Raw genomic sequence first — 24,631 nt, forward strand, 5'->3', positions numbered from 1 at the left:
GTGCACTCCTTTGTCAAGAAAAACTACAGGCCTATCTCTATATCATTGGGTCGAAGTCTTCCATAAATAAAAGTGATGACACGCAATTTTAGCCCAAGCTTCAAATCGTCACACATCTCACTAAATGTTGACCAAACTCAGGACATATTTTATGGAGAAAAACTGCTTGAGGTGTGACTGTGTTCAGAAATAGGTAACCATGCATTTTTTTTTAAAGTGAGGAAAAAGATGCAAAATCGTAGCTAAGAAAAGTTTCAATTTAATTAATAATTATTACTTAGGCCTACTATTTTTAGATTTTTAGGGAGTACTGGGGGAGTAGTTGTGGCTCTGTTTTGAGACGGATCTAGTTTTATTTAGATCTAATACTATAACTATAGTGTACATGTGAAAATTGATCTAGAACTAAAAGTGTTTCACATTTATTGGAAATTTTAGTTATCCATTTTTTTCGTCAGTTCTCGGTAATCTTATATTGTTGATGCTAAGGGTCATCTATTTATAACCCGACCTTATAGTTATACAATTTAATTTAATGTCGTAGGCCACAGTTCTCTCTGTAGCAGAAAGAAACGCAACAATGTCCATGATTTGTCAGTCCTTGTTTAAAGAACTTCAACCTGGAATTAAGGTTTGTAATATTTTTTATGTAGCCTATTGTTTGTATGGCTTGTTTTAGTTTAATTTTAATCTTAAGTCTTGTGTTAATTTATAAATTTAAATTGTTAAAATAGAAGCCTTACGCCTGCCTTACACACTTAGTAAGACTTAGTTAGTAAGTGACTTACACTTTACACTACTACTCACTACTACACTCTCCTCCAGTGTAGTATACAGTGAGTATACACTGAACACTGCTTTGTAACAGTATCATATCATGAGTATGAGTATCAGTACAGTGCACAGGTACAGGCACATTACAGTCAAGTGCAGTTACACTTTTAAAACTTTATAGATCTAGATCTAGAATCTACTTTATCATGCTAGATCTAGATCTAATAGTAATAGCCATAGGGTAATCTATCGTTTTAGGTACGTAAAATCGCCCGCGACTAGTAATGTGAAAAACAGGTGACTCCTTACATTTTAATAATTATTTCACATTTTGAGGAGGATTTATGTTTTGAAAAATACAAAAATGTTTCCTTGTTTCATTTATGTACCTGTTTCTAAACAATTGAATTAAAACTTTTCCGTAATAAATGAACACCAGCGATGTTTCCAACAGATGCAACCATGCTCATTTACTATAGCAGCCATCTTGTTAAAGTTTTATTTTTATAGACTTATAGCGCAAGATTCAGGCGGAAGTCACTCTATTTTACAAATGGCTGCTGTTTATATAGCAAATCTTGCTTGCAGACACTGCTGTTTAAAGTTAATTTCTGGCCTATATTGATATATTTAGCCATTGATTTAGGTTTATTATTCATTTATCTATAATATTTGACACAAACATATCACAATATACTTCTATTACAGCCTTTACAATGAGGTAACGTTTTCGTACATTAATAGCCGCGGGCGATTTTACGTACCCAAAACGATAGATTACCAGTAATAGTAATACTTTATTCAACTTCACTTTAACTTTCTCCATCTTTATTGCTTTATTTTTTAGTATACACGAGCCCTGCCTAAAGAAATATTATAATATATTTAGTTAATAATAATACTAGTTAATAAATATTATTAAATTAATAAATAGGCCCTAACTACTACTAGAGTCTAGATCTACAGATCTAAATCTAGCTAGATCTACTAGCACTAAGTTTAGTACTAGCTAGCAGCTAGAGTCTAGTTTTAGACAGATTCCATTATGATTATTATTATATTATAGGGGGCGGGGCTAGATATCTAGAATCTAGAGTCTAGATCTACTAAAAGTAACAAAGCAAACAGTACAGACTACCTAACTAACAGTGAGATACAGTTTAAGTTAAAGATAAAGAAACTTAATTTAAAGACAATGATCACAATAAAAGCGGACAACATTCGCAGGTAGGGGGTGTGGTGGTTTATTGTAGTGTTTGGTGTGGGTTAGAAAAAGGTACAAATTTTGAGCCATCCCTAGAGCCCTAGAGGATCTAGTGTTTTAATATTGCGTCTGGTCTTTTTAATATGTTTAGCCACAGGAAGACTATCTTAATTGTCTTTAGTTCTTAGTTTTTGGATTACCCTCTCAAACAATGGTTTACCAGTTTGGTTTCAGTTATATTTTAAAAAAACAAACTATTATTATATAATCTTGTAAAGTTTCATCCAGAGTGATAGACTTTCCTTGCACATCTCACATTGGAACAATATTAACATGATTCACATAACTGCCATCTGATACTTTATACAGTCTATTCATTACATTTGTTATGGTCCATTTTCATTTGCATTAATGTAGAACAAATAGAAAGTTTATTATTGCACTTACGCCTATTCATATGAAGACACTTACATACTAAAGTACACTTATATTGTTTATTAAATCAATAGAGAATCATCTTGAGTAATTCTTTTGGAAGAATTTTTTGTTTAATTCTAGCTTTTAGCACATATCAAGACTATACCAAGCTCTCTCAGATCTAGCACAAGATGTTTTACACATTCTACCAGCCCATTACGAAGTGCTGTTGCTTCAGGACATCAACTCCCTGCAGACTTACTTTCTCCAGAGGAACAGATGATGAAAGATTCAGGTTGTTATATTTCTTACCTACATTTGTATATAGAATTTTACTTTAGTTATACATGGCTAGACATTCTTTTATCATTAAAATCTAAAGGTATTGTTTTTTACTTATTTATTTAGTTTCAGAAAATATTTATGATAGCTAAATTGCTTAAGTAAAAATAATTAGGTGTGTTCATAAAAGCTTTATTGATCAACTTTTTTTGTTGTTATTGTTTAGTTGCCCAGTTAGCTATCCAGAAAATTCAAAAACATGTTTCGGAAATGGATGAAAATAGCAAAATGAAACCAGAGATTATTCAAGCATTGTTCGAAAATGGGGTCAGTGTATTTTTATTTTTTTAAATGTAGTCAAGAATTGTAATTTAACACTGGCTTTTTCAACTGATAAACTGTTAACGCTGATAGTAAAATAGTCTTTAGACCGATACTCCTCATATTATACCAGATTTCTAGGACCCTGCTTTTTAAATTGGACACTATTAAGTGCCATACACTACTGTACAAATTTATTTTTACCAATGGAAAATTACTTTTAAATCATTTTAACACCTTATTTGAGTAAAAAAAAAAATTAAAATATAATTATGTTAACCTATTCAACCATACATCATTTTAATGGATCAATTTCACAAAAGAGTAAGATTAAGCGTATTAAGATTCAAAAGCAGTATTTTATAACATTGCTATATACCACAATTCCACCCCATATAACAGAATATCACTCAATGATAAACCATCATCCCTTCATATTTTCACCTGCAGTTAATGGGAATGGAAATTCCTGCAGAGTATGGAGGCACGAATTCAACTTTCTTCGCTGCAACCATAGTCATTGAAGAGCTCGCCAAAGTAGATCCTTCTGTCAGCGTGCTATGTGATGTCCAAAACACTTTAGTCAATATGCTTTTTGTTAAACTTGGTACAGAGGAGCAAAAGAAAAAATACCTTCCCCGACTGGCCAAGGATACGGTAATTCTTTAATATACTATACAGCTGAAAATATTTATTCTTTCAGGTTATGGTTATTAATTTTATTATTTATATTGTTAAAAATTTGTTTAAAATATTTAAACTTTTTACAGCTGGGCAGTTTTTGTTTATCAGAAGCTGAATCAGGGTCTGATGCCTTTGCACTCAAGACAACAGCAGTAAAAGATGGGGACAATTTTATCCTAAATGGGACAAAAGTGTGGATAACCAACGCAGAACAGGCTGGAGTGTTTCTTGTCATGGCTAATGCAGATCCAAAAAATGTCAGCACTGACTCATTTTCCTTGTATTCTAGACATTTTTATGTGTTATTATTATTATATAGGATAGAGACATTTTGAATAATATCTATAAAGACTTAAAAGATAGATATTTAAAGAAAACTTTTATACACATTTGTTTTTATCAATATGACTATTGTATTTTATTTTGGATAGGGCTACAAAGGCATAACTTGCTTCATTGTTGATAGAGACACTGAAGGTCTACATGTGGGGAAGAAAGAGAACAAACTTGGCCTACGCGCATCTAGCACCTGTTCAGTGATACTTGATAATGTCAAGGTAACCAATAGAGTGGCACCTGTTTTATTCTGTAGTCCATTATAATATTGATGTCATCACTTTACACCTGTCACTAGGTTTTTAGACGGCACTTAGCATTGCATGTAAATAAGCTAGTGCTAAACACATTTATAGTAAGATAAGTACTATTTTTTACAGGTCCCTTCAAGCAATATACTTGGTGAATTTGGCAAAGGCTACAAATATGCCATAACAATGTTAAATAGTGGTAGAATAGGCATAGCAGCTCAGGTCAGGTATATTCTATCATACAAAATAACTATTGTTTGTCTTAGGTTTTTAGTTTTTAGTACAAGTAGGTCTGTATGGAATGTTTATTGAAATTCAACTGGCAACCTTCATTGACTCAACAGATGTTGGGGTTGGCACAAGGATGTTTTCACCATGCTGTCAATTATACAATGGAGAGAAAACAGTTTGGAAAACGCATTTATGATTTTCAAGTAAATTAAATTCAAACTTCATACATGGTTTAAAAATTATTCCACTGCAAATCTTTTAATGTTGTACTGTATGCTTTTTTAACTTTGACTGTACTCAGCCTTCAGCAAGAGCTTCTTCTTCTTTGTCTTATCTTGGCATCTTTCAGTTGATTTTTTAATTCATGTGTACGTTAAACATATGTCACGACAATATTGTCTAATTGATGTTAGTTTATTTTGCCAGATATTGACTTTTCTCATGGCTTCTATAACAGTTTCTGTATTTTAACCTCAGCATTTTATTACATATTTAATTCAGCATGGTAGAAATTAAAAGTGAATAGCAGAAATTTTTTTTTTATTAATGGCCTTTGATTTAAACTTGTTGAAAATTGTTGAAGGAATGCTATTTTTCTACAGGGCATTCAACACCAAGTTGCTCAGGTTGCAACCCAAATAGAGATTGGTAAGGTCATGATGTGCAATGCTGCCAGACGACATCAAATGGGTTTGTCAGTTGTTAAAGAAGCAGCCATGGCTAAATATTTTGCCTCAGAAGTAAGTAGATTCATAGTGAGCAAAATACTATACAAAGGGAGCAGTAATTATACAAAACTAATGGAAACCGTAAATTAGTATTAAAAATATACACTGGAACTTTTTGAATTTCATCTTTCATTTTTTCTTGACCTGATATACTGTCACTTGCAACAAAAAAAATTCCCACATAAATTCCTTATATAAATGAACAGGTAGCCACATTGACTACATCTAAAAGTATAGAATGGATGGGAGGAGTTGGCTTTACAAAAGATTATCCAGTTGAGAAATACTATAGAGACTGTAAAATTGGTAAGCTTTTGTTTTTCACACATTTCAAAGTCGATTAAAAATTAATTTTTAATTCAAAAAATTAAAGAAAATGCAAATTCACTTCTATACTAGAATATATTAAGAACTGTTATCTCAATGGCATTTTTATATTTTGTTTCATACTTAGGCACAATCTATGAAGGAACCAGCAATATTCAACTGAACACAATAGCCAAATGTTTGGAGCAAGAGAAGCTATCTGGGCTTTGAATACTATATACAAATATTCTAAGTCAGCTATTGCCCCAAAAGGAGTAATTCAATTTAAATCTACTCTCAACAATTGTTATGTAACAAACTATTGAATAATATAGTATTAGCATTAGTGATAATTATTCACTATTAACTGTATGAAAAAAAATTGATCGATTTAGTGATACTGCAACAAAATTCATGACTAAATGCTGTGTTATAATTATTGTAACAATATTTGATTGCTTATTAATTTAGTTGTAACTGTATGAAGATTCAATTATTGATGAATTAAACTGTTATGTACAGAAGAAAATGATTGAATAAACTTAAATATGCTGAGTCAAAGATTTTTGCTTTATTTTGGAAACATTGATCATTGCAATCATATCATGAAAGAGATCTTTGGGGTTTTTTGAGCTAGGTGCTTAGATGTTTAAAAAATGTTCTTTTATAAATATAACACGCATGCCTCAATGATGAACCGAGCAGACAACTTAAAAAAAATTCATTTCAGCCTCAACATAAATCTCAGGCAAAACCTGATATAAATAAATAAATATATATATATATATATATATATATATATATATATATATATATATATATATATATATATATATATATATATATATATATATATATATATATATGTGTGTGTGTGTGTTGTGAAACTGAAACAGATATGAGCCAACAGCTGTAACTTAATAATATGTATGAGCTGTTGATGTGGGTGCCCATAGGGCCACTTACTTCATTACAATGGATTGTCTTTAGTAATTTTTGTACTCAGGCATTTCAAATTTAAATAAGGGGATCAACACAGGTCATAATGTGCATTTACCAAAGGAGCTCTAGTTAGCAGTTTTTCAATTTGTTACTGTTACCAACTCCACTCAACCATCCACTCCCATCTGATGTAGCATTTATAATATACTTAGCCATCATGACTCACATCAAAAGAAAAGTGAAAATTGGCATTGCCAGTAAAAAAAATGTATTCCAAGCATTTAGTAGGTCATTGTTCCAGTAGCGTAGCGAGGGGGGGGGGGGCGGGGCGGGGGGGACATATGTCCCCGGGCGCCGACCTTAGGGGGCGCCAAAATGGGTTGGAAAAATACATTGAAAGGTTGAGAGGGGTGCAAATGGAAATCTCGAAGGGGGAGGGGGTGCAAATCGAACGTTTGAGGGGGGGGGTGCAAATCGAAATCTTGAGGGGGGTGCAAATCGAAAAGTTTGTCCCCGGGTAGGGTCGCTACGCCTCTGCTTTGTTCTGTGTGTGTGGTTGATGTTCTGTATTAGTTATATCATATGAGGGTGGTGGTCTATGAAAATGATATAGGCCTAGATCTATAAATTATCTGGGGCGGTGGGTAAAAAGGTCACGTTTGACAGAAATCGGCAACCTTTAATCTATCAGTTAAAGTCTAACACATTATCAGTGTGTAACTTCTAATACTAATACTATTACTAGAATCTAGATCTAGTACTGTAGTAGACTACTGAAGTTAATTTTGGAAGGTGCAAAGATATTAGAATCTAAATCTATAGTCTACGTAAACAGAGTTTCTTCCAGGCATCTCTTCGGTGGGAGGGGGGGGGGGGGGGGCGCCAGAGTCCCGTGTTCCAAGAGCAGTAAAGGGAGATAACTACATTATTAGGTTAAAGATAATTACCCGCATCCGGGCAACGGCATCCGGAAATAAACATGGCTACAGAAGCTTTACGAGCAGAGAATCCAGACTCAATAGAAGCTTTAAGTCGCGAAGCTGAGGCTTTGAAAGCACGATTAACCGAAGAAAAAGCAAAATTAAATGATGTCGATTGTAAGTGCAATTAGAAATGCATGATAAACATTTTTTAGAGGTTGCATTGAAGTAGAATCTAGAGTAGATTTCCTAACGCGGTCACACATAGCAAAAAAATCCGAACTCCCGATTTTCATCGGGCGCTATTTTGTACCCGTTTCACACAGAAACAAACTGAAAGTACCGTGTTATTCCGCCGCCATTCTACTCTAATATTTATAAATCATTTTGTATTCCTACGCATAGTATTTGAGATATTCATGTTTTAGTGACGTGCCTGCTTGCGATCTTTTTTTCCCCTTTTTTTTCTTGCCGGCGGTCACATTTTCCTGTTGCGTAACAAGCGTAGTTTTTTACGTTTTGATCCAATTTTAAAAGCTAAAATAAATAATTTACACTTTTAAACGTGTTGTTGATTGTATTATTAATTAATAGACTGCAAAACCAAATAAAAAACACTTTAATTAAATTTATTAACAACACATCACGGATGACCCAGTGATAACTCAAGGGACGCAATTTTAATAATCATAACAAAGGGACGTAACAATTACTAACAAGACAAAACCTAACATTTGCTTAAATATGCTTGTATATGGAGACACAAACTAGTTCTAGAAGAAGTAGATGATCGAAATAATTTAAAACCACAGAATAATGTATAAACTATACAGATTCTAGACTTAGCTTGAAATATAGAGCATCTAGATCTAGGCTAGTCTAGCTCAAGTCATTGGTTACGCAGCGAGGAAAACGACCCGAATCGTCAGCCCAGCTGCGATCACCCCCATTTGACCTCTCAGGTTGCTTTAGTAGCCTTAGCTATAGTATTTACAGTGTCCCACACGTATGTAGAAGCTATTTATAGTTAACCTAATTATAAACAGCTTTGATTGGTTAGTTTTATTCATCTCATCCCGGACCTAGTGCTTTCATCCGGGGGAACTGGGATCACCGGTTGACGTCATACCTCAACTTAAAAATTTAAAAACTTGTCTTCCAGAAGGAGAAAACAAAAGAATTTGACCTGGATATATTTAGAAATGGACACGCTTACAGCAGATACCGGTAGTTTCGTATAAAGCATCCAAACAATTATTTTACGAAGCGAAAACGGGAATGTGATCGCAATATGGCTTTGACCGCGTGAGGAAATCTACTCTATAATCCCAGCCACTCTGAACTCTGACTGGACTCTGTTGTCTGTTCACAGTTGAGTGAGTCTGTTCTAGTTTTTTACCACTCAATCCAAGTGACTCTTGGTGGTATAACAGTACCATACTACTATAATTAAGAAGGGACAGTGTTGTTGTATGGTAGAGTCTAGAAGAGCTTTCCTAATCCTAAAGTCTCAAGTCCAGTATGGATCTGGACTAGGATGTCCCTGCCATTCCACCCAGCTCTGATGGGTACCTGACTAACTTTAGGCAAAGTTATGGCTGTGGGGACTGAGTGGTCTAGTGGTAGAGAGCTGGACTGCTAATCCGAAAGTCTTGAGTTCAAATCCAGGTTCAAGTCAGTAGACCGTCCCTGATTCCACCCAACTCTGATGGGTATCTAACTCACGTTAGGGAAAGTAAACTCAGTAAAGGCAGCTGGGCATAGTGCTGACCACACTATCTCTTCATATTATGCCGAGGTCACAAAACAAGTGAACTCTACTTCACTTGCCCTATAGACCATCAGGTTTGAAACTTTACTTTACTTTAAAGGTGGCTGTGCATAGTTCTGACCACACTATCAGTACTCTACTTCATCTACCCATGGACTTTGAGTTCTAAAGTTGAATAGAGAGTGCACAGAGCCTGGTTAATTTGGCCTCTTGCTCACACTTGGCACATCTTAAAAACTGTGGTTACTTGTAAAGGCTTCTATGATTGTACCAAATAATATAATTCCCCTCTCTACCCTGATCGTTAACTTTTTATTAAAATATAACTATATCTAACGTACCTACAATCTATCTCTACTAATGCTATGTCATTAGGATATCAGCACAGGATGCATTGAAATTATTTAAAATATGTTTGAGCAGGCCTATTAAGCCCTAGTATTGGTCTATACACTACATTGATTCCCTTCTTACACTTAATTTAGACACAACAAGCCAGTGCACAGTGTAATATCTGTAGCTGAAGCATTCATTCATATTCCTCTCACATAAGAAACTCAGCTCAGCATGTATTAGCTAAATTAGATAAGAATATTTGTTACAATTCTTATACTCACAGTTAATAACAAACAATGATGCTGATACCCTCACCCTGGTCCTCACTATAGTCTAGTCTCTGATCGGTGATGGCTTTAAAAGCTTCTTCAAGATACTAAAACTGTTAATGATACTGAGCTTAATTTCAATATACACAGAAGTATGCATTCTTTTATAAAATTGCTTGTTTTAAATTTTTACTTATGTAATCTGTAATCTTATATTTCATTTTCTTTACTTAGCTTGTGTGATTGGCCAAAGATTGGAGAGTTTGCAAAATTTCAATATTAAGCCACGAAGAACATTAAAAGGACATCAAGGAAAAGTGCTGTGTATGGACTGGTCATCTGATAAAAGACACATAGTTAGCTCCTCACAAGATGGAAAAATGTTAATCTGGGATGCTTTTACCACAAACAAGGTTTGACTTTAAAAATTGCCTCACTGATCTTTCAAATAAGATCAGTTTAATACTCTGTATTTAAAATGAAGAATTTCTGTTGGGATATCTCTTCTGTTGTTTTCCCCTTTAATCTAGATTTAATATAAAGTAGTCTGTGAAATTCTAAATCAGCTAATGTAGGTAAGTTATTGATTTAAATAGTCTGCAAGTGAAATAACATCCTAAACTTATACAACTTCAATGATATGATTAAGTTTTTTTTCGCATTTTAACGCTTAAAAAAACAGCATCATATTTTCATAGCATTCTGGTAAATCTACTCAGATATTCTTTATGAAAGCATACACAATATTTTTTTTCTTCTGAAGGAACATGCAATAACAATGCCAACAACATGGGTAATGGCTTGTTCCTATGGCCCATCTGGAAATGTTGTTGCTTGTGGGTAAGTCTTACTCTTACTTTCAGTTCATTCATTAGCTTATCTCTGTTATCTAATTTCTTGTACTCTACATTTCAAGTCAAAAATAAAATATTTATAAAAATATGGACATTAGCTTCTACTGTTGTTGCTTGATCTAAAGTAACATCTCATTACTGGATAAAAGATATGAGGTACACTGCATTTAAAATTGGTTTCTGAAGGTTAAAACAGCTCATTGTTTGATTATTAATCTGATAAGTGGCATTTCTGTCTTGTCTTAATAATAATTCTCTTATTTCAATCTTTATTGTTTTTATTCCCAGTGGTCTTGACAACAAATGTACACTCTACCCACTGAGTATGGATGAAGATCCTGCTACCAAGAAAAAGGCTGTTGCAACACACACAAGTTACTTGTCCTGTTGTTCTTTTACTAGCTCAGATCATCAGGTCATTTTTTGCTTATTTAAATCATTGCTTGTTACTATAAGCTATATTTACTCTCTCACTGAATCACTACCTGTTTATTCTCACACATGAAACTACTATCATTCATAAAAGATGTATTTTGAGAAATATTTATTAAAGCAAATATTTGTTTCTTTTCAGATTCTGACAGGAAGTGGAGACAGTACATGTGCATTGTGGGATGTAGAAAATGCTCAGCTTATTCAAAGTTTCCATGGCCATGCAGGGGATGTAATGAGTATTGATCTTTCACCAACAGAGACTGGAAATATTTTTGTTTCAGGGGTAGGTTTCTCATTATTTTCAATGATGTGAAAATACTGTGAACTTGTCCAATTATAAAAAGTTTCAAGCATGCAACTAAATTAAAATAATGATATCTGAAATAAATTTTTTTAAAAACTTTATTATATACTTATTAAATTTTGAATCTTTCTATGTTGTTTATTCCTTTAAAAATGTTCAAAGCTAAACTTACAAAAACAACACTGATTAATTTTAGAAAAGCTGTTTTTGGTTACCAATAAAATGCTTGATTAATTGCACGTTGAATGTAAAAACAAATAAAACCATTTAATTTATTTAGGGCTGTGATAAAGTGGCAATGGTTTGGGATATGCGTACAGGAGACTGTGTGCAGGTCTTTGATGGACATGAGTCGGATATAAACAGTGTTAAGTTCTACCCAAGTGGGGACGCTTTTGCTACAGGTTCTGATGATGCTACAGTAAGTTCACTGCTGACTATTCAATTATTGAATCAAACTTTTTTTATCTTAAATTATCCTCCAATACCTGCTTTGCTTGTATTATCATTAATTCTTTGATTTTGATTTTTTTTGGTGGTGTTATAATGTTCAGTTGCTTATTTCAGTGTCGTCTGTTTGATCTGAGAGCTGATAGAGAGGTGAATTGCTACAAGAAAGACAGCATTATCTTTGGCTGTAATGCAGTGGATTTTTCAATGAGTGGTAAAGAAGTTGGTTAATGTTTTAGTTTTAAGTTTTCCATGGTGCATCATTAAAACACACTGGGATACAGCTGTAGTTGTGACAAGAGAAACTCTTCATCCATTTACCTGACTACAATTTTATGATAAAATACACTTGTCGTGCATACAGATTTAGTACTGTAAATACTACCTAAGTTGTAAAATGATTTTTTTAAATTACAAGTTTTAGTTAAAGATTTGTCCTTTTTATGAACAGGTCGTGTTTTATTTGGTGGATATAATGATTATACAGTAAATGTGTGGGATGCTTTGAAAGGAACCAGGATCACAATCCTCTATTGCCATGACAACCGTGTTAGCTGTCTTGGTGTGGCACCTGATGGAACGTCTTTGTGCACTGGCAGCTGGGACTACACACTTAGGGTTAGTACTCTTCAGTCTTGATGTTTAGAATAATGCATGTATACACTTAAGGTTAGTGCTCTTCAGTCTTGGAGTTCAGAATAATACATGCACTTCAAGCAACTTGCTGTATCCTGGTTTTTTTTCCATTTCAGGTCTGGGCTTGAGTGTGCTATGAAGAGAGAAAATGAATCAAGGTTGAAAGGTGTAACATCAGTGTAGTTTATTAAAGTAAATTCCTTTATTTTTGTATGTATATTAATTTATTTTTTACTAGTGACCAGTATTTGTACTTAATATTATAAGTATGATATCAGTATACTAAAGTACATGGGTTTCCATTGTACTGCCATTTACAAAGCTTTAGAATGTTAAGCATTTCAAATTGATATTATGTTTTGATCTTCAGTAAGGAAATGTAGTATTATTCTCTAGCAAATCCAAAGTTAAGTTTCTTGGCATTAAATGATGATGTTGGATTCAAGCATTTGATAATGTCAGTTGACTGCATATTAAGTCAACTTATCACTTATCATTCTGTTTCATATCAAATTTTATTTCATGGACTCCAGTACAGGATACATTTATTATGTGACACATATATGTTCACAATAAATATTTAATTGCATTTTTATGGATTTATTGTCTAGAATGTTCAGTTTACTCACACCCTATTTGGGATTTATATAGTCTTTTTTCTATTATAAAGCAAAGCACAATTCCTAAGGGACCATTAAGTGCTTGGAACCGCTTTTAAAAAAAAAATCTTTTGTCTATTTCAATCATTTATTTTTCTCTGAAACAAAATTGTTATTTTATTAAAGATCTTTCACAAAATTACCTTTTTTTTAAAAAGAATGATACTTTCAATGTGTGGAAGTTATAAGAGCAGCTTCTTGTTGCATACTAAAGTTATATTGACTGTCATTTCACCCTCTGTTTGGCTGCATTATTATGGCTGTGATCTAAGTGTTGAACCCACTTCTCTAGTCTCTCGTTAAGTATTTTAATTTATTTGTTATTTTTACACCAATTGAATTCTGTAATGAACATTTTTATATTTTTATTTGCTTCAACTATTTTATCTGTACATATTTTCTATTTGTAAATTAGTTCTATGGTTCTTATCTTTATTTGTCATGAGTATTAACCTTAGCTTTTTGAAGGGACAAAAAGCTATTTTATGTGTTCATCTTTTGGAAAAGCACTTTATCTACATCCATAACATTTTTAATTCAGTAAAACACTACATTTTAATTGAAGAATTGTATTGTAAAAAACCAAATCCATTACAACATTAGCTTTAATAAAACATTAAAGCTTTCAAAATTTAAATAAAAGAAATATTTTTTTGATAATAATTTTTTGAAATATTTTTTAATAATAATTTTTAATACTCAATTTATTTGTAAAATATCAAAACTGATTTTAGCTTTTAAAATAAAAAGCTAGTGCTTTATAAATTCTGTTTCATTGTCAAACATTAATGTATACTCAGTTTGGTATCTAGTCACATTAGTAGTTATACATTACTTATTTTAAAATTTACTGAAATGTTTTACACTAATGTTTTATTACCAACTGAGATCTAATAAATGTTGTTTTGTAATTGGTCAGCAACATTGTTGTTGCATTTTACATATTGCTAGGTTAATCACATTGTCAAATAAACAGTGAGTTCCCTAACTTTTGAATTCCATCTTTTTTGCTTTATATTTAATGCAACTTTTCTGTCAATAGAAACATTCTGTATCTCATCAACTATTCTATCAATAAAATCTTTCTGTTTCTATCAACTTGATACTTAACAAACTATGTCTTAGGTCACACTGCCTGTCTTGGCTGTGAGTGGGTTTGTGGTCACATCCAATTAATTAATTTGTTCAGATAATAACATAAGAATGTAGAATTTTCAATTTCAAACTAGCTTTTAAATTTCACACTAAAAATTGATTTAAGATTGCTGGTATTCAACAGCAGAAGTGGAGATACGCATTAGTGATCACATGATCAGAAGGAACCTAAGTGAGCTGGTATTCACAGATGATTTCACACCTGAGGTCTAACTATCATCATTAATAAGGGGCACACAGTTCATTTAGAGTCAAAATTAGAGTGTCACACGCTACTTAAGAAATATCAGAAGGGTTTTTTAATGGGTTTTAATACACTATAAAACTGGCTTTGTCAGCTTTCTATACAAACAATAGATGGAGACAAAGACAGATCTAAACAGCTGGATAAACATCCAAATAGTTCTCTTTTTCTTCTAACATTGCTATGTAAACCTGTAAAGTAGCATATAAAAATATGTAGGCTGTTATAAGTACAAGATAACATTAATTATTGGTATTATTTTAGGGGGTACTACCTGTGTAGTACCCCTAAAATGATGATTAAACAAATTTTGGTATTTTTGTCAAAATTACTGCCAAAATTATACACAAACAGACAAGGAAGGTTACTCACAAGCGGACTAAATAATTGAGAACAGGTACAATAGTCTGATTTTTTTCTTTATTAAAAGCAATTGAAAATCACATTCATTTTGTATTAATAAAACATTGGGAAAAAATATCTCACAAACTATTTACAATTTAAAATGGTGATTTTATTATATATATATATATTATATCAAAGCAACATGCTTTTCTTTATTCACCTAATTTTGGTTTTAAAAAAAAAAATTATATACAAAAAAAAAGATAGTTTACAAACATTTTATCAATCATATAGTGATCTCATGAACCATTCAATTGAAATAAGAAAATATAAGAAAATACAAACTTAAACAGATGGGTATTCCAAAAAGTTGTACTTGATTTAATAGAGGATAGGTGATAAAATCAGTGGTTTTAATATAATATGAAAGAATATACACAATAGTAACTTGACCATAAATGTTGGCTTTAAAAATTGCTACTTAAAATGTCATTTAAGGGTTCACTACTGCAAATACATTTTTTAAATTTTGAGATATTTTTAAAATTTGTATTTAATAAAAAATATATTGCATGTTGTAAGATTCAACAAAAAAGAGATCATATGTCAAATATTGGTAAGTATAATTGTGATTTTTAAATGTCACTGCTAACCTGAAGATTGGATTTGGATTTACACTATCCCTTCACTTACTGAGGTCACAGTTACTTATATAACATCATACTACATCTGTCCCATGGAACACCAGGACCAAAAGGGTAACTTTATTTTTATTTATAATTTGATTTAATTTTACGTTTCATTCTCACAGAAAAAGCATGCACCTTTTGGAATAAATTCAGATAATTCAAGCTTTCACATAAGTAAGATATTAAAAAATATTTAATAGGTATTGTTTTTTAGATTGGTTATGCCCTGATATAAGAAATAATTTTTGATTTACAAGGTTATATTTGTAAATTAAATGGTTAGTGATAACTATTAATGCTTTAGCGCAATACACTGTAAAACTAACTTAATTTAAGATGAATGCAATTAGAAGAATATCCTCTTCTGATTGGTAACAGTCAAGTTATTTAACTTATATTTTGTAGCTTGTAATTTTAGGTGTTGCAAATTGGATTTAGTTAATCACTGTAATACAAATAAAGTACAGACGAAATTCAACTCTTTTATTCTATTTTAAGGGAATTAGATTTATTCCACTAAATAGTAATATATGTATTTGAATTGCTGGTAGGTAACATTTGCTCATGGTATTATTTTGGTTAAACTTTGAAATCAAAATGACATTTTACTACCTGCGAGTTATACATTAGTTGGACTTTGATACTGGTGGCATTTAAAAAATGGTATGATCCAGCAGGTGGACGGATAACAAAACAATTTAAGGAAACCACTGTCTACAGGGTTAAAAAACAAGAAAATTTAAAGGCAGCATAAAGCTGATGAGGAAACACTCAAGTACTTCCATTCTGTTCTACATAAGTAAACAATGCCTAGAAGATTTCTGATCTGGTTTTTCTTCTACTTCTGTCTTCTTTTGGTTCCTATGTTCATTATGTTTCTGAAATAAAATGATTTCTCTGAAATAGATAAAGAGATCATTTGAGCATGTAATACTAATAATACCATTTAAAAATTAATTAAGAAGAAAAAATGGACAGAAATTATTTTGTAACCTTTCCGCTCTAGACAACTGGTTCAGCTTTATTTCTCCTGAATCATCTACTTCATTCGGACCTAATTCACTAGGTGGAGCTAATAGCTGTTGATCAGCTTCCTTAGAACTCTGACTGGCTACTGGAAATAGTAAAAATAGCATGAGAACAATGAACAACCTAACTAGGTCTTAATTATCATTTACAAATTATAAAATAACCTTTTAACTTGTTAGCATTTACCCCCAATCTATAAAAAAACAACAAATACTTAATACGTAATAAACAGACATTTTCATACACAATTTTAAAAATATAAAACCTAAAACAGGAAAAGTCTGAGACAACTAATTAGCATTATTAGAAGCAATGTGGGTAGAGTCACATGCAGATTTGTTACATTGGAATAAAGACATGGGAATATCTTAGACCTATATTTGTATTAATATTTTAAAATTATAATTTGCTAAAATTCAAGTCATTAAATGAGCTAAAATCTATAAATAAAAACCTTCTTCTATTGTGTCCATCCTTTCTTCTTCTGCTCTAATACTGGGGCCTTCTGCCACCTCAGACTGGAAAAAATTGCATTTGTCTCCCTTGTAGACTTGTGATGATTCCTTATTCATGTTTTCTAAAGCTTCACTTCTCACTCTGTTTGCTTGCGATGAAAAGTCTATTGTTTCATAATGTAATTCACTAATGTTTGGTATCTCATAAGTTCTTGGTGGTAGAGTTGGTGGAGGTAATGTACTTGGAACAGGTGGTGGACTTGATCTACAAACATTCAAGGCTCTTTAGATTCTGATTCATAGACCTCGAACATGCTACTATAATAATATGCTTAACTCTATCAGATTAAATATCTAACATAGCCTCCATCAATCATTTCAATCACCACAACCATTACCACAATTACAAATCAACATCATTATCCAACTACAATTATACCAATAAGCAACAGTCACCACTATACCCACCACCACAATATCAATTGCCACCTGTAACCACCATACTGACCAAAATGCTTGTCACCAACAGAGTCACCATTACATCAATCACCATCTTGGTGATCACCATCTTAGTCACCACTATACCAATCACCATCTTAACTACTTGCATATAAATCAAAATGATCTCTAATGAAAAAATTAACTTAATGATAAAAAAATTGTCCATCTCACCTGTTAGGTGGGTCCTTAATCCGACTAGTGTCAACACTGTCATAGGTTCCTGAGCTATCAACACTTGATTCATCTTCTGATTTATCCACCTGCAAATTAAAAAAAAAAAAGAGGAAAATTTTGGGAATATTCATCATGTTACAGGTTTTATTTTAATTTTTATATGACTAAACATACCTGGTTAAATTTCAAATATAATTATCCTCACCTTAAAATAATGACCAGCAGATTCTTTGTATTCAATATTTTCTGGCGTTTCACTTTGATTTCTTTCTAAAAAAAATAAAGTATTGGTTTTGTTCAGAAATATTTTAATTATATTAATAATAAGGAATTGTCAGGTCAATAATTCTTAAACATTACATTTAACAATCAAGAACATATTGTTAATTATTTCTAATTTATTTTCCGATCAATATTGTTTTTTTTTTACACATGCAGGTTAATACTTTTAAACAATGCTTATGGACAGTGATAAAAGCAAATTACTTTGTTTATACCTTTTTTTGATGGTTTAAGAGTTAAAAATGTTGAGATCATCAATTTATATGTAATATATATATTGATTACTGCAATTGATCTCATTTTAAAATATCAATAAGTATTCTTGCTTCACACGATGAGGGCAAGAAACTGAAGAACAATATTCTTAAACTTTTCCATGCTAGCCCCATTAGTCATATCAATGTACTGGGAATTAGTAGGAATGGTAAGGGATGTTTCACATTGAATGATGGTGTCCAAAGAAAAAACCCATAGCTAACTGTATATTGATGGCACATTTAGCTGATACCTATCAAGATGTTATGAAACAAATACTGCCTTGCATATTAAAGCTTCTTTACAACATCAGGACTTCAAAACATTCAAATGCTTACCATTTATGTTAGCCATCAATGCAAGAACCTCTTTTTTATCCGCATCACTTTCTTCTTCTTCCTCAATATCTTCATCATCAATAACTTCTTCTATATCTTCCTCATCAATATTTTCTTCCCTATTTGTTTAAAATAGTTAGAATTTTTCCATAACATTTATAACAATATATTTCAAAGAAAGATCTGTTAATTATGCCCCCAAATAACCCTGTTAACAAAATCTTCCATTATTTGTGTTTACTCTTAATATTTTAGACTTGAGCACTAACAACACAGGGCAAGTATTACTAAACAAGGCAAAACATAAAATCCACAAAGATCAATAAAAAGACCCCAAAAGACTTGGCATAGAGAAACAGAAAATTGACATGGAAGTTACAGGAAAGTGTTGGGAAAAATAGCAAAAGACAGATAAGTATGGAAGGATACTATAAATGCTTTTGCTCCACTGGGAAATGAAAATTAATTACATGGTTTTATCCTCATAAACATCAAGGCCTGATAAAGCTCTGTCAACTGATTCTTGGTGCTGGCTACTGAGTGTCTGTGATGTGTCAAGGTTTGACAGTTGTAAGTTGGCATCTATCCCCAGCGCAACTTTACGAAATCTGCGGAGTGTTCCTGACCTCCTAACTTTAAGATATCTGTAATAAAATTATTTTAAATCTCTTTTCTCTGTTTAAAAAGCTTAATTTTTAATCAAGGGGTCACTGGGGAGGGTGAAATTGCAGAGTTGGAATAGATTTTAAAACTAACTTGACTTTTCCTTCTCTTTTGATAGCTATAACACTTCCATCTTCACTTTTTGGCCTTGTAAGAGCTGTTCTACTTTCTGGTGATGACTTCTGAAAAATAGCCTTGACATAAGTAATAATGTATAAATAAATATGGATAAAGCAAAATGTAACTAAAAAAAAAATAACTGACACTTTTGCAATATTTAAGTAAATAAAAAAAAAATAAAGGTCTCAAAGAAAACCTTTAGACAGGATATCTTCAATAAGTAAAGTAAGTTTTGTACCTCTGCATGAGCAGCAGAATCTGGACCTTTCATTTCAGGCTTCTCATTCTGAAGTTTGATTATGTTGATCAGTTTACCAAGTATCCGCTCCTGAATGACTTTATCTCCAGCAGTGGAGGACTTGTAAATGACAGTCAGAGCCTGTTTGTAATATTCCTCAGCACAACTTATTTTACCTTGATTAAATGCCACAGCTCCCAGAGACTCTAAACTCTGCCACTCTGTTTTGGTATCATCTTTATGTGAAATAAGTGTATATTATTACAACACTTTCAATACATTAAAGAACATTCACAAATACAAACATTAAAGTAAAATAATCATATAATTTTCTTTTCTTCTTCTTCTTTGTTCTTAATTTTTAGTGTTGGAAGGGATCGAGCCTTATCTGCCAGAGAGTTTGAACGTGAGACTATTTTTTTCAAATTTAACAACTATGAGCTTTTTTTGCCGACTTGGCCACGCCTCCAACACAATTAAGTATACGTGTCAACTGGTTATGCACCATTGAGGCCATTTCAGCCTGCTTTTCTTTTTGGATTTGCTTCCTTAGCCTTTGTCCAACCAAGAAAAAACTACAAGGCAGCAGTTGTTTGATTTTGGATTTGTCTCTCCTAGAAGAATGTCTGTCCCCAGCTAATTAGCCTCATCTGCCCGAGGGTTCAAACTAGAGACTTTTCGGTTTAGCAACCATGAGCTTTACCGACGCGACCACGCCAACCACTAATTTTCCTTTGACTACTGTATATTCAGAGATGGCCAGATCTGATTTAAGAGCAGTATTATTTTTGTTACCTAGATTCAGGTACCCAGGAGGTGTATGAGACCTCTTACAGGTTCGAGCCTGACAAATACCCTGCAGTAACAAAAATAAAAGAGGAAAAGAAATAACTGACCACTGTCCCTTGCAGCTTGTAATGCATGGAGGTAGCTTTCCCCTGCTTTGTCGATTTCTCCCAGCTGACTGTAAGCGTAACCCATATTGATGAAGCTATGGCCCTGACTTCTTCTGTTTTTCAAAAAACCTTCAACACAATATGTTGATGAATGTGATTGAAAATTGATCAATTAATCTATTTTCTTTTCAAAATCAATATAGACAGAAATCTAAAGTATCATTTTTGTATCCATTGGTAACTTTGGGGGATGGGTTGGGGGTGGGCAGGTAAAACCAGTTTTAGGATGAGCCTCTCATCAGGTAAATTAAAAATTTTCTGGTTACCATGTTTCTTCACAGATTCCTGGTGAAACTTCATAGCATCTTCATAGAGACCCATTTGGTTGTAAAGAGCTCCAAGATTCTGGTGTATGACAGCAGCTAACCTCAGATCTTCATCAGACGACTGAAGGACTTGCAAAGCTTTTTCATAACACTTCTGAGCTTGGTCATATTTCATTAAAACCGAGTAAGCTAAACCAAGTTCATTGTAGAGTTTTCCTACAGAAGAATAAACAGTGGATGTCAGGAATTAGTTCAACAAACAGCTATATCTACACACCATGCTGTATAAATTTGTAAATGCTTACCTGTTGTTTCTGATAAAGTGCGTTTGCTAGTTTCTTCAAAACATGAATCAACTATAACAATAGCTTCATCATCCTTTTCCATTTTATGTAACAGGTTGGCCCTTTCAACTTGTGCCTTATAAAGAAGTTTTGAAAATAAAAATAAAGCCATGAAGAATAAAACTTAAAATAATTCAGATTAACAAGATGATGTCATTAAACTATATATATATTTTTATTTTTAGCCTGATAAGAATGGATGAAGGGAAAAACTCTAGTACAAAGTGAAATCTCTCTAGTTGTGTGAAGTGGTTCAACAAATGTATCTAGTCAACTGTCTTCTCTACAGCACATTTGTTTAATGATTTTCTTAACATTTATTTTCCAATGTTTTGTTTAATGATTGCAGTTGCAATACATTGAAGTTTGAAAGTTGATATTGTAACTAAAATATCAGTATTAAACTAAGTGTTATATCAACACCATACTGTAACTGAAGTATCAATCAGAGTTTCTTCCAGGCATCTCTTCGAAAAATTTTTAACGCCCCCCCCCCCCGAACGAAATGAAATTTATATAATTTATATAGAAAATATATACTTTTAACAGTGTCCGCCCCCCCGAAGAAAGTCTACTGCCCCCCCGAAAATTTCAAGTGCCCCCCCCCCCCCCCCCCCCGGAGAAAAAAGTCTGGAAGAAACACTGGTAATATTAGGTAAACAAAGTTACAGAATATAGTCCATGTGAAGACAGCACACTAGAGCTAGTCAGGATCCAAGCCAAAATAAATTTAAGATTATTTTTTCACAGAATTCAAGGCTAGAGCATGCAGTAGCTTAACAAAATGTGTTTTTAGGTCTCAGTCACACACTGGTCTTTTGTTTAAATCTGTTGTGATAGATATGTGATGCCAGCTAAGGCAGTCAAGGAAAGTTGGCCAGATGACTTGAGCATGGAAAGGTTAGCTCATGAGATTTTCATAATTTAAAAACATCATTTATCATTAAAATATTCTATTTAAATGCAGTTCTTACAGTTGAAATAATTTAAAACTTTTTTATCTCTTTGTTTTAAAATGACTTATACTAACCATTAATTGTTTATCACGTTCTCCAATCCTGTCATAAATTTCTATTAGCTGTGTTATCCACGACTCTGCCTCCTGTAACAGTCCATTTTCAACACATAATTTCCCCAGCCTGTGTATTGTATTGGCTTCCATTCTTTGGTTATTTTCTTCTAGTTTATATTCTTCAAGTGCTTTTTCAAAGTAATGTTTACTTTCTATCAAGTTTTTGATCCCTTCATATGCCAGGCCAAAATTGAAATACAGGTCACCATTAGATTTGCCATCAGAACACCCTTCAGGGGGCACCTACAGTAACAATCACATTCAGTTGTAATTTTTTTTACTAAATATTAATTTACTGAAACAAATGGGAATAAAATTTCATACTTACAGCCTGGTGTAAATATATTAAGCCATCTGCGAAGTTTCGTGTTGATATAAGGATAGCTGCTAGATTAAATGCACAGGCTCTATGCATGTAATTATTCTGACCAACAGAAATGGCAGAATGATAAGCATTTCTAAACACTTCTGCTGCTTTTTGGTGTTGGCCCTGTTGAAGTTTGAGCATTCCCAACTTTGACAAGCGATCAACTTCAATAGCTATCTCATCGCCTACTTTTTCCATTGTCATTGCTTAAATTGCTGCAGAAATATATTTTTCATTAATTATTGTAGTTTTTATAACTAATTACTAACACCTAGAAATGAATCACACTCTTAAAATAATTTTTACCCAGCCCCTCACCATCATAACACATCATAAAATAATCAGCCCCCTACCTTCACTCTTTAATCTACCCCACCCCTAGTCAAAGCCCTAGCCCTGGCTGTTCATGATCATTAGAAAATGTTGACAAGTTGAATGTTATTTTTTTTTCAAAATTATTTTCCAATTACTGATTATGGCCATCATCCTACCCATTATCGCAGTGAGACAAACAGAAAAATATTTAATTGGATATTTTAAAATTGATGTACCAATAAAGATATGAGCAAGGTGACATAGTATTTGCCTAATGTCTAGCACAAACTGAGTGAGGCATAGCTAATGTTCAGCTAGAGTTAATAATTTATTGATTGATGAATTGATTAAAAGACTTTGGTCTTACTGTTTGTGTAATTAGTATTGTGTTAAAATGAAATGATTACAAAAAAATTCAATCCATAAAGTAGACTTTTATGTCTAACTTAATAAGAGTGATTTCAATAATTAGTTATGATCTTTTTTTCTTTAAATATTAATCTCTCAGCTTCTCTGATGGGTACCTAACTCACATTAAGGAAAACAAAAGTGGCTGGGCATAGTGCTGACCACAAGATCCCTTCATATGCAGAGGTCTCTGAAACAGATGAACTCTACTTCATCTGCCCCATGTGTCTTGGGCACAAACGGTAAAAGAAGAAAAATTATACAATTCAAATGAACTTACTATTTTATTTTTAAAACTTCAATGTAATGCAGATATTTCAAATTTTAAGATATATATATAAGTCTAGAACAAGTAGTTGTTTAGTTATGTTTGGTAGTGGCTGGATTAGAAAAATTGCTTGAAATTTGAAATCACAGTACAAGTAGATGTGACTCAAATAGGGCTACTCAGCTAGATCTAGATCTAAAATTTTAGTATAAGCAAAGTAAAGGTGCAGGTATACATTGCACTTATAATGTACTTAAACAGTCAGTTTTCAGTAACAGCAAAATTGTATACAGTGCGCTATAAAGACAAGTTATTATATTAAAGAATTGCCTAGATAGATACAGTAGTATTATGTATTCTAGATCTAGATTCTAGGAACAGTCCAGTGAAAGTAATTTTTCCTTAGTTTAAAAATAAAACGTCAGTGAAAGTGGATTGATATTTTATTATTTTAGTTGTTGAAATGCGCAGAAAATTGAGGTCAGAAAGTGGGTAATTGAGTAATTTCTATTTGTACTTATTTGAAATGTAGATCTATAAAATTAACATTGAAATATGAAGGAAGGTGAAGTGTGTAATGACTCAGTAATGAGAACAGAAATGCATTTTCATTCACATTGTTATTTATTTTTAATTTAGACCAATTTTAGATCAATTCAATGTTAACTACTCTTTATTTTTAAGTTCTTCTTATGTATTGTTCTTATGTTGTTATGTTACGGTCTGTTATTGTTATGCAGGAAGTAGTGGTGCTTTGTTTGGCAAATGGCGTAGGCCTACCAGTCAGTATGGTATAATCCACAAGACACCATTACCAAAACAAAACTTCTAGTAACGATAACTCCCTAGCGACGCCTTAGTATTATACCAGAGTGACCTATCGTGGGTGAATCTAAAAAAAATGATTTATTTTTTATAGAATCTAAACAATACAATATTGTATTTTTGATATTCCAAATCCATGCGACTTTACTTCTGTATATTATTATTACACGGTCATGTAGGCAGAGGCGTAGCGACGGGGGGAGGGTATATAT

At 32.5% G+C, this 24,631-nt stretch overlaps 3 protein-coding genes across 6 annotated transcripts; 2 read left to right on the plus strand and 1 right to left on the minus strand.

Annotated features, from left to right (window-relative positions):
- The first annotated feature begins 525 nt into the window (after positions 1–525).
- On the plus strand, positions 526–6,093 carry LOC131943766 (short/branched chain specific acyl-CoA dehydrogenase, mitochondrial). Its single transcript, XM_059304033.1, has 11 exons — positions 526–631; positions 2,537–2,690; positions 2,904–3,004; positions 3,449–3,655; positions 3,769–3,939; positions 4,114–4,239; positions 4,399–4,491; positions 4,614–4,703; positions 5,103–5,240; positions 5,435–5,534; positions 5,683–6,093. The coding sequence occupies exons 1-11, from the start codon at positions 581–583 to the stop codon at positions 5,763–5,765; spliced, it is 1,314 nt and encodes a 437-aa protein (XP_059160016.1). The 5' UTR covers positions 526–580; the 3' UTR covers positions 5,766–6,093.
- A 1,350-nt stretch (positions 6,094–7,443) lies between these two features.
- On the plus strand, positions 7,444–14,098 carry LOC131943768 (guanine nucleotide-binding protein subunit beta-5). Its single transcript, XM_059304035.1, has 9 exons — positions 7,444–7,573; positions 10,007–10,185; positions 10,536–10,612; positions 10,915–11,041; positions 11,201–11,344; positions 11,646–11,786; positions 11,933–12,029; positions 12,267–12,433; positions 12,568–14,098. The coding sequence occupies exons 1-9, from the start codon at positions 7,456–7,458 to the stop codon at positions 12,577–12,579; spliced, it is 1,062 nt and encodes a 353-aa protein (XP_059160018.1). The 5' UTR covers positions 7,444–7,455; the 3' UTR covers positions 12,580–14,098.
- A 1,777-nt stretch (positions 14,099–15,875) lies between these two features.
- On the minus strand, positions 15,876–24,399 carry LOC131943762 (tetratricopeptide repeat protein 24). Of its 4 annotated transcripts, none has more exons than XM_059304022.1 (15): positions 24,375–24,399; positions 22,565–22,818; positions 22,195–22,479; positions 21,126–21,240; positions 20,821–21,036; positions 20,495–20,623; positions 19,599–19,834; positions 19,334–19,422; positions 19,048–19,221; positions 18,578–18,696; positions 17,908–17,972; positions 17,700–17,788; positions 17,027–17,292; positions 16,537–16,657; positions 15,876–16,440 (listed from the first exon to the last, which is right to left on the minus strand). In XM_059304022.1, exons 2-15 carry the CDS (start codon positions 22,805–22,807, stop codon positions 16,335–16,337), a joined length of 2,253 nt encoding a protein of 750 aa, XP_059160005.1. In that variant the 5' UTR covers positions 22,808–22,818; positions 24,375–24,399; the 3' UTR covers positions 15,876–16,334. The 4 variants fall into 4 exon arrangements, with proteins under 4 accessions (XP_059160005.1, XP_059160007.1, XP_059160006.1 ...); XM_059304024.1 differs by lacking the exon at positions 24,375–24,399 and adding an exon at positions 23,607–23,732 and having other exon boundaries at positions 15,876–16,421; XM_059304023.1 differs by lacking the exon at positions 24,375–24,399 and adding an exon at positions 23,607–23,730 and having other exon boundaries at positions 16,537–16,654.
- Positions 24,400–24,631: the final 232 nt, after the last annotated feature.

This window comes from Physella acuta, unplaced genomic scaffold (genome assembly GCF_028476545.2).
Source record: "Physella acuta isolate Inbredline_101_S28 unplaced genomic scaffold, ASM2847654v3 ptg000466l, whole genome shotgun sequence".
Taxonomy (NCBI): Eukaryota; Metazoa; Mollusca; class Gastropoda; family Physidae; genus Physella; species Physella acuta.

Excerpts from the sequence above, each read along its gene's own strand:
- LOC131943766 (XM_059304033.1), top strand. The coding sequence starts at position 581 with ATGTCCATGATTTGTCAGTCCTTGTTTAAAGAACTTCAACCTGGAATT. Across the intron at positions 2,691-2,903 it reads ACAGATGATGAAAGATTCAG|TTGCCCAGTTAGCTATCCAG; the intron begins GTTGTTATATTT and ends GTTATTGTTTAG. Across the intron at positions 3,005-3,448 it reads AAGCATTGTTCGAAAATGGG|TTAATGGGAATGGAAATTCC; the intron begins GTCAGTGTATTT and ends TTTCACCTGCAG.
- LOC131943768 (XM_059304035.1), top strand. The coding sequence starts at position 7,456 with ATGGCTACAGAAGCTTTACGAGCAGAGAATCCAGACTCAATAGAAGCT. Across the intron at positions 10,613-10,914 it reads GGAAATGTTGTTGCTTGTGG|TGGTCTTGACAACAAATGTA; the intron begins GTAAGTCTTACT and ends TTTTATTCCCAG. Across the intron at positions 12,030-12,266 it reads AGTGGATTTTTCAATGAGTG|GTCGTGTTTTATTTGGTGGA; the intron begins GTAAAGAAGTTG and ends TTTTATGAACAG.
- LOC131943762 (XM_059304022.1), bottom strand. The coding sequence starts at position 22,807 with ATGACAATGGAAAAAGTAGGCGATGAGATAGCTATTGAAGTTGATCGC. Across the intron at positions 19,222-19,333 it reads AAAAGAGAAGGAAAAGTCAA|ATATCTTAAAGTTAGGAGGT; the intron begins GTTAGTTTTAAA and ends ATTTTATTACAG. Across the intron at positions 16,658-17,026 it reads GATGGACACAATAGAAGAAG|TAGCCAGTCAGAGTTCTAAG; the intron begins GTTTTTATTTAT and ends TACTATTTCCAG.